General features: G+C 29.1%; 2 protein-coding genes across 2 annotated transcripts; one reads left to right on the top strand and one right to left on the bottom strand.

The window, feature by feature from the left end:
- The first annotated feature begins 6073 nt into the window (after positions 1–6073).
- Positions 6074–6946, top strand: LOC114169910 (30S ribosomal protein S31, chloroplastic-like). The gene is made up of 3 exons (XM_028055300.1): positions 6074–6329; positions 6432–6496; positions 6592–6946. The coding sequence occupies exons 1-3, from the start codon at positions 6164–6166 to the stop codon at positions 6724–6726; spliced, it is 366 nt and encodes a 121-aa protein (XP_027911101.1). The 5' UTR covers positions 6074–6163; the 3' UTR covers positions 6727–6946.
- A 364-nt stretch (positions 6947–7310) lies between these two features.
- LOC114169909 (scarecrow-like protein 34) lies at positions 7311–10600 on the bottom strand. Its single transcript, XM_028055299.1, has one exon. It carries the CDS (start codon positions 10107–10109, stop codon positions 8154–8156), a length of 1956 nt encoding a protein of 651 aa, XP_027911100.1. The 5' UTR covers positions 10110–10600; the 3' UTR covers positions 7311–8153.
- Between the last annotated feature and the right edge of the window lie 1209 nt (positions 10601–11809).

Raw genomic sequence — 11809 nt, 5'->3', positions numbered from 1 at the left:
TATATAAAAAAAGTAAATGTAATATTTTTAACTTCATTAGAAATTGAGTGAAGGAGATTCTCAAACACGGTTCTAAATGCAATCTTTAACAAGTTGTTTTTTCTTTTTTCCTTCTTTTAAATTAGTATTCATTAATCCATTTGAATATAATAATTATCATCAATTTGATCCTTGTTTTTTATATTCATCAATCAATCAATTTGGTTACCACATAAAATAGCTAATAATTATCAGAATAAAAATAAAGTAATAAACCTTGGCAACTACGACCAAAATATCTTATTAATTCATGTTTTAATGATCATATTTTACTTTTTATCAATATTTATTTATTAAAGCTATTTCTAAGTCTTTAAGACGAATTTTTTTTTTTCATTACTTTAACACTACAACACAAGTATTTAAGACGATATTTTTTTTCATTAAAATTGTAATAAATATACACGAAAACTGATTAAAAACGTATATCCTTTATTTAATAAATGCGGATAAACTTATTGTACGACCAAATAAAAGTCCAATGTCGGATTTTATAGAAAGAAAGAAAAGAAAATAAAATCACGTGTCGGTTTTGTTTTAGTTTATCTAGACAGAAGAAACATAAAATTCGAATAAATATGATTACCAATCAATTAGTTTTGTTCTAGAGAGGAAAAAATTTTAATTAATCAAACTAAATTAGTAAACTACCTTTTTAATCGTGTTATTAATATGAATTATTTATTATCATATATAATTATTAATATTGGTGAAAATGTTAACCATACATAATTTTGAAAATTTTTAATGTAATTATTTTATATTTAAAGTTTCAAATTTAATCCTAAACGATTATGTTAAACGTCACTATCTTAAAAAATTTTCTAGTTTGATTTTTAAATATATATTTATATCGTTAAAAATTACAAACGTATTATATTTATTTGTTCTCGTTTAATTAGTCTTTCTTTTATTTTATTTTTTTAAGTAACAAATCATAAAATACAAGTTAAAAAACATACTATAAATTGTATTGTTAATTATATATATATATAGAGAGATTGGGTATATATGTATGTAATATTTGATTTTGGAAAACCTTGATCGGATGGTTTCATCATAGTTTTCATGTGTGATGTATAGGAATATCCCTAAAGTGGTTAAGTAAGAACGGTAAACACAATTTTTAATAAAATTCTTATTAAAATTTGATAAAAATTTTATATTCAATTTAAAAACCGATTTTAACTTTAATTTATTAATAAATTTTATTATGATTTTTTTTAATTTATCAAACCAATCATCTTATTTATTAATTTTCACAAATTTTTTTTTCACTCTCTTTTTTAATAAACAGCTTCACTTTCATTTGCTTTTTTTCTTCTTCTTCATATTCATTAATTTTTACTTTCAATTTCATCTCCATTCCAAACATAATCTAAGAAATATATATTGGCTTTATTATTATCTAGTTACATAGAAAAACTTCAAGTAAAACCGACATATGCATACATTTGACTTATGCATTTAACTTAATAACGAATATTTTATGTCATCCTAGCATTAGAAATATAAACCTACTACTAAAATTGAATAGATTTATGATAAGCTAATTGTCACTTTCTAATGAGAGTTATTTATTATAGATTTAATTAGTCATATGGTATACATTTTAGTTCAGATGTATCATTTTGGTACTCATATTTTAAAAATGTGTCAATTAAATCCTAATTTTTGAAAAAATGTTTTAATTAAATCCTTTTAAGACAAAAATTATTAAAGCCGTTAACTTAATTAATGATTTTTACTACTAAATTTTAATATAAATATCAATGTTTAATTTTGTAAGTTATTTTAAATATCAATACTGTTAATGGGATTAATAATTTTTTGCTGCAATGGAGTTAATTGAAACATCTTTTCAAAAGTTGAGATTCAATTAACACATTTTTTAAAACAGTATCAAACTGACACATTTAAACGAAAATGGACACCATCTGACTAATTAAACCTTTATTATAATTTTAGAATCTTATGAAAAACAAAGTACATATGATCAAGATATAATGTTTGAGTAAATCTGAGTTGATTCATGGAAAATATATATATAATTTAAAAGTATTATTTTTGAAAAGAATAGGGAGGATTATCTCAAAACAAGGAAGCAGTGAAAGAAGGTTCGTTAGTCAAATCAGAAGCTCACATGTTGAAAGGTATCCTTGACCAACAAGTTATTGACTAAAGCGTGTATTACTTAATTAAATACAATTTATTAATAAAATATTCGTTTTTCATGATGTCCAGACACATTTGACTTAGCGTCAACATCTTAAATCTAACTAGTGTCAATATATTATCACAAATTAAATCTTTATTAAATGGATTATCAAATATTAATGCATCTCTTTTCTACGTCACTATTTAATTCTTTCAAATATTTTTCCTTACCAATTACTTTTAGTTGTTGAAGGCTTCCCTTTAGAAAATTCTTCCACAACATTCTTTAAGCTTTTCGATATTAGATTTATCCAGATACATCCCCTAGACCCTAATAATTCATGTTTATATATAAATATATTATGTTCATGACTTTTTATTTTCTTTGTTTGTCCTCCAAGTTGTGGATGCAATCACGTATCTAGACTCTGATTTTGTTCATTTTCAACTTCACAGAATCTGGGTGAGTGAATCTGTCTTGTGTTGTGTTTCGAAATGGAATATTCGATGAGAATTAAATAAAATAAAAATGGTGTGGTAAACGAGGAATGAATCAGATCGCAGATATGCTGTTTCCGAATTGGTGCTATCAATTATAAACTCAATCTCTGTACAAACAAAATCGAGAAGGATGAAAAAAATGTTGTCGGGAATTATTATTATTTAAGAAAAATAGTTGAAACAATATACGTTTATATATATTAAGAAAATGATGATATTTGAATGAATTTGAGTGAGAGAAAGAGAAAATTGTGTTCCAATCTAATGAGTGGCTAGCCGTCAGCACAGGAAAAAGGGAGAGACAATGGTGAGGCTTCTGTAGTCACCTTGGACTTCAAACAATTAAATGTTTGATTTTTAAGTGAAGCATTATAAAGAATTTGACTTCACTTACTCTTAAATAAATTTATATTAGTTCTAGATAAATTCTATTACAGCACTATTTTCAATTTTAAAAAATTAATACAATACAATGTTATGAATAAACTTATAAAATCATTTTTGATTAAAAACTTTTATAAATAAATTCGTAGCTTTTATTAAGTTAAATATAATTATAGTTTCTAAATTTAAACATAAAATTAAAATTTGTTTCAGTTCCTAATGGATATAACCATTTAGATTTAACGACCTTAAAATTTTGTTGATGTATTAAATGATATTTCGTAGTGTATCAAACAGATTAAATAGTTTAAATGAATTTAATATAGTTAGATTAGAATTATAGTATTTATTTACTTTTAAAGTTTGATCACTTAAGATAAAATGAATTCTAATTTTATATCAAAATTAAAAGAGTAAAAATATATTTAATTATTTTTTATTAATATGTTGTTTATTTTATTCATTTTTAACTAATATAGAATTTATGAAATTGCTTAAATTCTCAATAAGAGGGAGGGGTGTTATGTTTTAAATTGATAAATAAATTTGTGTTGTTTGTGATTGTAAACGTGAACTAAGTTTGAAATTTGAAAAGTAAAACTTTGTTTAGACAAGAGAATGAACTGGAAGACGTGGAAAATAATGAATTTAAGGAGAAAAGAATTAGAAAATGAGATTGTTTGGATAAAAAGATGAAAAGTTAAAAAATGAAAAGAAAAGAAAAAAGTAAGTTTGTGAGTGTGATAACTAACAAAAATATTTTAATTAATAAAATTGTATAATTAAATTATTTAATATTTTAATATTATTACAATATAAAAATATATTAATAATATAGTTATTAAAAATTTATAGATATAATTTGGTTTATCCTATTATATAAAGTTTATAAATATAAATATTAATAAATCATATGAGTATAATTTTGGTAAATCGATTATACTTGTAAATATTTTATTAATATGTATATCTATGATTTATTATGTAAATTTTTTTATAGATTACACATTAGCTTCTTCTTTTTTTCGTAAATCCACTCTGTTTTTTTTTTTTTTATGTAAAGCTAATTTACTTTTTTATGTTTTTCATAAAATTGTCGCATATTCGTTCGTTTATATTCTGTAGATACAAACAAACATAATGAATGATTGTTGGGCAGAGGAAAAGGAGGGCCACGTGTTAGACAAATACATGGGAAACCGACCATAGTACTTACAAAAAACAAACCATAGTTGTCTATCCTGTCTTAACTTTAGAAATTCACAAATCTAAAATTCAGAGCAAGTATAAGCGTGAACCACCGTCAAAGTGTTTTGTTCCTAAACCAAGATTTAGAAATTAAGCAAGTACAGTGAATTTTTGTTCTCTCTGTTTAGGTTTAATTACTTGGTATCCATTTTTACATAGGAGTATGAATTTGGTATTTGTCCTTAATAAAATGTTAATTCGTTTTAATTTTTGAAAATGGTTTCAATAAAGTTATTTAAAAAAAATAAAAATTATGATATCTCATATGTCAACTTTTGACTTTTTGTTTTTTTATTTTACTTTTATTTATTTTTAAAACTTTTATGTCTCTAATGTAACACTTGTTAATTTTTGATTTCTTTTTAATTTTTTAATTTTAATTTTTTAACAAAAAATTTAATATAAATATCAGTACTTAATTTTATAAAATATTTAATTTAATTAATTTTAATTTTATAAAAAATAAATTATAAAAATATATTTCAGTTATTACAAGGACAAAATTGAACTAAAAACATAAAAGTAGAGACTAAATTGAATAAAAAAGCATGTATGAGTACTAAATTGAAATCAAGACAAATGTCAAAATTAAAATTTTTGCAAAAAATAAAAATAAATTGGAGGTTGACATATGTTACATTAGGGACGTGACATATGGCAAAAAAAAGTTTTTGTAAAAAAAAATTAAAAAATTAAATAAAAAGAAAATCAAAAAAATCAAAAAAGTTAGAGGTTGACACGTGACATGTTAAAGACATTAATAACTTTTTCTTGAAAGGGACGTAATTAAATTAATTTTTAAAAGTTGGCACACAATTGATATTTTTTTAAGTACAGGTATCAAATTGAGATTCTCCTACCAAAATGAGTATCATACCATCCGAATAATTAAACAACCTTGTATCTAAGATTCATTGTGTACTTGAAAAGGTAGTTAGTGTGCATTCTCTAAAGTTAAGCATAATTGCATACTTAATCTAGTGCTAAGTTAAAATAACAAGCTTCCATCATTTAAGATCAAATATATTGAACATTATTTAGGCGAGAAATAGAGAAAGTAGCAATTCATTCAAGGTGACTTCAAGCATAATCAAACACAAGATTAAAATAGAAACAACTTATTAGAAGGTGTAGAAATATAAATATAAAGATACACATGATTGAATAATTCAACCAAAACAGATTTCATAGATTTAATTCAATGTGACTAATTCCTGTATTTGCTAATCAAAAAACATTTAAATTAAATAATATCATTGTCTATCTTTTGAAATTCAACATATTTCTATATTGAATTCGGTGTTAAAATACAAAAACAAGTTTTAGTCTCTCCAACCATGAAACTAGTTTTGGAAGAAAAAAAAATGTATAACAACAAAATAGGTGGAGGAAACAAACGTAACCATGAATAGAAATGAAGTCAAAAGAATAAAACTGAAATTGAGTATCAAATTTACAAGAACAAAAAACAAATCGAGAATATTCTTTAATATGAAACCTACTTTATGATGGATTTGATCAAGTTCTTACTAAGTCAAAAATTATAATTATTATAATACAATTCTTTTTATTTAAGAGTGTGATTTTATAAGTTAATTTATTTCAAGGCAGAATTCATATCACCTTCAACAAAATCAATATATGAGTTTTGCAATTTTAAATTACAATCTCTCTCTATCCTTTTACCCCTTGAATTTTCTTTCTTTTTTTATTCTCCATATTCCCACTTTTCTTTTGATAAAAAGACCTCTTCCAATTACACTATAGAAGCTACCCTCGTACACTGCACCATATTCCTCTTTGTGGAACCTTATCCCTTGAGTTCTCCTCAGCCATGGCGTCACTGCTCCTAGCATCACCTCCTCCACTTTTCACTCAATTTCACACTTCCACCTCTCACCTTTCCTTCTCTCACTCCCAAACTCTCTTCTCACCACTCTCCACTCCTTTCCCTTCCCTCTCAGCCTCTGCAACCTCCACACTCTCCCCAACCCCTTCTGGTACTTTCTGCAACACTAAATCCATTTTTTAACCACTTTTCTTTATTCTGGACGAATTCTAACTCCCCATTTCCCAATTTTATGTCTTTTGTTATCTCCCAGTGTACTGTGGCAGAGGGGACAGGAAAACTGCAAAGGGAAAGCGCTTCGCTCATTCGTTTGGGAATGTAAACTTCTGCTTCCATATTCTCTTTTTCAGTTTTAATGTTAAGCTTTTCGTGGTCCTAATATTGTAAATGGGATTGGGGGCTTATTATTTTAGGCGAGGCCAAAGGACAAGAAGAAGGGTAGAGGGCCACCGAGGATTTATGCTCCACCTGCACCTTCCAAGAAAGATAGGTTCGAAGATAATGAGGTGGTGAAGATTGAAATTGACGAGTCCCTCTTTTCTGGCTGATTTTACTTGTGAATTGCAATTTTTGTGTCTTTCATGGTTTAGTTGTTGATATATGATTCCATTGTGACTTACACAATTCGGATTTGGGTAATGTTACATCAGTTTTTGTATTCATATCCTTGACTGAAGTAACACTTTTGTTTCTCTCGTTTTTTAGAGTTTTGGACATACACAATTTATGAAGATTGTAATATCTGAAATACACGAGACTATTTACTTATATTGACTCACTGTGGATGACTAAACAAGATATACACAGTATTTTACAAAACAAAAATTCAGAATGACACTTTTTGGCTTTCACTTTGAATGAATGAGTGGAATGTCTATGAAGAATGAGAAGGTGAGTTTGCGTTACTATATATAGCAAAGTAACAGTAGCAACCATTATGGATTATATATACTGTCGTAGTATGTCAGCAATACAATATATTAAAAGTTCATTGAATGTTCAAAATGATCTTGTGTGTGAAGACTTATCGAACTATTTATTATTGGATCATTCATTAAAGTTTAATCTTTTTCTGAGATATATATGTCTCATGAAGAGAGTGACTTTTATAACTGGTATGCTTCCATCATGTGGCTCAAAGGAACCAATAGGTTATGAAAATATGTTCACTTTACAACTCTGAAATTACAGTAACCGGATATTATTAGCACTCCATCACTAATGGATCATATAGAATGCGGAATTAATGGCCAAATTTAAGACTAAGTTAAGGAAATGGTACCACAGATTTTGTTACTTCCACTTGTTGGGTGCTGGCATAAAGAGATGTTATTGAACCAGGTTCAGGACTTATAACTAGACAAAAAGGTAGGTTTCTAAGAATCAGCCATTGGCTTTTAAGATCCAAATATGTTCTATCTTGTTAACCATTGTTAGAAGTTCAAACTTAGCTAGCATTTATCAGCACTCGTATTCTTTTCTTTACCATTTATGTAACAACAATATGTACTAAATACTAAACTCTTTGATCGGTGGAACAAAATATGAAGCATTTTTAGAGCAAGGTTAGCTCAAGGGACAATTTTTCCTGCAAAAACATTTTACATAATTATTAATAAGGATGTGAAATACCTCAACATAATAATTGTAAGTATTCAAGTAAACATGGGAAATAGGCAAGCGCATATCCTACTCTATTATTCCTTCCTTATCATTATAGAATTAGCATTACATTCACTAGTCTCAATTATACCAGTAAATTGGTGACATGAATTTACCAAGTAACTTGTGCAAAGCTTGGTGCGATCTTCATCACAGCAATTTTTTATTTAACGAGCAAAATAAGCTTCAACATTGAACCATGCCTTTGCTTAAATATTTCAAATAACCATGATGTGTTAGCAGATACTAAGTCAAGCTTCAACATTGTCTAGTCTGAGTTCTAAACCAAGTGCAGAAGTGCAGTGGCATCTCATTATGTGGGCACCCAACAAGTGGAAGCATTAAAAATTCGGCCCTTCCAACCTTGAATCATCCAATTGTTATCTTCATTGAAGACAAAATCCCTGTGATATTCCTTTAACTTAGTCCTAAGTTTGGCCATCAATTCCTCCTTCAATGAGAGCTGCTTGAAACCAGCCCTTGTATTCCTAACTTGCCATTGTTTGTATGTCTCAGGTCTATGAACCCTGTCAGAACCTTCACATGCAATGACATTCATAGCCTCCCGACCCAAAAGCTCTCTCTCAATCGTCAACCTCCAATCGTTTTCACGAGGTATGACAGTGTCAAACAGATCATAAACCGCAGAAAAATGGAACAGTGCCTCCTTAAACCGTGTGGTAAAGAAAGGGGAACTGTATGATCCATTAATAATGATCTGAGTAAAGATATCCGGATTTATCTTCCTGATCAAATGAAGAACTGCATTTCTAGGACTGTTCACTTCAACAGTACTCTCATCCAGTAAATGTTCAAACCTCATGTGACAGTTGACAGCAACTATCTCATTGCTCTCAATTTTAAGGGCTTCCACCTGAATAGTTTCCCAGTTCCTTGATGCTATGGCATGGTATTCAAAGGGAACCTTGTAACGCTTACAATAGTTAGCAAGACGGTGACCCGTCTCCTCAATCCTTTCAGAGGGACGAAAACCTGGTTGGGGAAACTCTATCCCTGTGATCCTCAACTTGGGAGGACCACCCTCTCTATCTGATAAAAACTTTATAAGAATTGGCCACTGGAAACCATATAGGATGCCAAAATCAATAATATGGAGAGTTTCTGATTTTGCAGCTGCTTCCGTAATCATTTTGTTTGCAAAGAAATATGTAAACTTCTTGAAAGGGGTGGAAGATAGAAACACTTGATATGCCTTCAGGTACTCTGCAGCAGTAATCCTCTGAGAGTTCCGAAAAGAAAATAGTTCATGACCGCAAGAACCAGCCCCAACCAAGCGTGCATCAAGACCATTGGCGAAGTAGTGAGCTACCCTCTGTGATGCATCACCAAAGGGCGAAGAGTGTTGCCGAATTTGCTTTAGTAATTCGGTGGCAGCTCTATTGTCATTGGCATACACAGATTGTGCACACATCAGCAGAAGATTCCTCAAATCCACAGTTTCCTTCTTCGTCCCTTTTTTCTTTGATCGGCACTTTCCTCCATGTCGCTCCTCACCTTTCACTGCTCCACTCTGCAAGGAATCGTGTTCACTGCCCACGTTTTCCACACTTAGAAACACCCGATCTATGGCATCTGAAATGTCACTCTCATCAACAAGGCTAAGTGCCGATTGCTTACTACTTCTCCCTTCTTCTTCTGTGGTATCTCTCTCTTGACGCTCGTGATTCTTTCTACTCTTGGAATTAACTTCAAACGTTTCGATTTGTTCTTCACCGTTTAAATGGAGACCAGTTACAAGCTCAGGGCCAGAAGGAAGAAACTTGGTAGCTTCCTCTAATCCTCTCCTGAACTGGGAAATAGAATCAGCATCATTGAACATATTCTGTGCCAAGAGTTTGGCAATAGAAGAATCTAAATCTGAGAATCCATGACTAACAGACTGAAAAGTAGAAGCAGAAGCAGAAACAGAATCCGGGGAAGGGAAAATTTCATCTAAAAAACTGTTGTTATCAGTGGCGGTGGTTTCACCTTGGGGGCTGAGAAGAAGGGCGTGTTGATTAGGGGAAAGGTTACCCACTAGAGTATCATAGAAGGACTTCTCGGTAACCTGCAAGGTGAGTGAGTCGTAGAATGGATTCTGTAGCTGAACGTTCTCTTCCATGAGGATCTGGCTTATGAACTTGATGGTTTCTGAGAAGTCGTTGTCTTCAAGTGGAGGATCCATTCTAGCAAAACCAAGTGATTCTGAGAGGTGTGATATGTTCTCCTCTTCATCAAACAGGTCAACTCCGGGAAAGTTGGGCTCCATCGTTATGGCTTTTTGTAGTGTTCAGAAAGAGAAAGAAGAAAGAAAAATGGGGAATTCAGTCACAAAGCTGCAAACAGCAACGTATGCAGCAGCCCTTTGAAGTTTGACTATCATGGTCATGAACATGACCGCGAACCTTCCTATTTCGGAGGAGGATGGTGTTACTGTTGTCAAAAAACTCTATCTTCATGGGGTAGATTTTGTTGAAGGGCCAATCCTAGAAGCTGATGTACGACGCTAATCCTTGAAACTTATCTTCAATGGGAAACAATATATACTCTAACACGATACAGTTATAGCTGATAACACCACACCAGCTCATAAATCTGTTGCAGGTTTCACAATATTTCTTGGAATCAACATGTCTCACATACTGACACAAGTATGTGGTGAAGCCACTGATATGTAGCAGTTTTGGCTCTTTATCTTGAAGACATGTGCTATCAGAACAACATAACTTTTTGTTAGGTTTATAAAGAGGGTATTATCGGGGAAATATAACACCAATGAGACTTAAATACAATCGCATAAGATATTGACATCACTCTCAACCCACAGTCTTAAGACAATGAATTTATAAGTCTTTATTTTTATTCAATACTATAGTTTCTCATTTCTAACCAATGTGTTACTTAAACTATTCCTAACACTTATATTCATTTGATAATGCATATACAACTTTATAACATTGCAGGAAAACAGATTCACACACTCCTTTTACAAGTAAATCTATTATGTGCACAGACAAACAAACATATTGAATATGTTTGGCATTAGATTATAGTATATTCTCAAATCAAATTATGTGCACAAACAAAATATATATATATATATATATATATATATATATATATATATATATATATATATATATATATATATATATATATATATATATATATATATATATTCTATGGAATGCTGGATATGTAATTTTGGGCATCTAGCACTAGTCTAATAATTTTAAAAATAGAATTTTTCCTGTCTAACTTGTTGACATTTAGGTCTACTTGATAATATTAATAGAATCTTAAGTAGCTTAAAATAAACTTGAAATAAAAATATAATAGTTTAATAATCTAAAAATTGTTCAAACTAAAATGTAATTTGAATTTAAATGAATTATTCCTGCATGCAATTTCTTAGAAAGAAAAAATAGAAAACAAATACAGAGTGAGAAAACAAAAATCTAATTTTACTTAAAGTATGTTGTATTTGTTTTATGTTTAAAATCTATTAGGGAATCTTATAAACCAAAAAAGAAAATGACTCTTGCTAGACTCAAATTATTTTTTAAACAAAAGAAATTAGAAAGGAAAAAGGCATTCACGACTCAACTATCAATATTTAATCATCAAAATTTATTTTTAATGCATTGTACCAATTCGATTTTGGTAAATGTTATCAATCTAATAAAAATTTCTTTCAAAGTGATAACGTGTTACCGGAAAAAAAATTAAATAACACAACAATTTTAAAAGAATGTGGTTCAAAAGAAATATGCTATGAAAATGTTATTCTTTTGATTTTTGTTTTATTTTTCTGTGATGCCTTTTTTATTTTGTTTTTACAATTTAATGAAAAAAAACTTTTTTGATATAGGAAAAGTTTGTGACTCTAAACAAATTATCAATATACTCATGATTACACATATTACTTTATCACAAATTAATAATATCTATAATGAATACATTTTATAA

The sequence above is a fragment of the Vigna unguiculata genome, chromosome 11 (assembly GCF_004118075.2).
Source record: "Vigna unguiculata cultivar IT97K-499-35 chromosome 11, ASM411807v1, whole genome shotgun sequence".
Classification (NCBI taxonomy): domain Eukaryota; kingdom Viridiplantae; phylum Streptophyta; class Magnoliopsida; order Fabales; family Fabaceae; genus Vigna; species Vigna unguiculata.
The sequence above is the reverse complement of the archived record's forward strand: the minus strand, read 5'-3'. Positions and strand labels throughout refer to the sequence as shown.

Bases quoted from the DNA above. Each gene is read 5' to 3' on its own strand.
- LOC114169909 (XM_028055299.1), bottom strand. From the start codon at position 10,109: ATGGAGCCCAACTTTCCCGGAGTTGACCTGTTTGATGAAGAGGAGAAC.
- LOC114169910 (XM_028055300.1), top strand. From the start codon at position 6,164: ATGGCGTCACTGCTCCTAGCATCACCTCCTCCACTTTTCACTCAATTT. The intron at 6,330-6,431 runs GTACTTTCTGCA...GTTATCTCCCAG, and splicing joins ACTCTCCCCAACCCCTTCTG to TGTACTGTGGCAGAGGGGAC. The intron at 6,497-6,591 runs GTAAACTTCTGC...TTATTATTTTAG, and splicing joins TCGCTCATTCGTTTGGGAAT to GCGAGGCCAAAGGACAAGAA.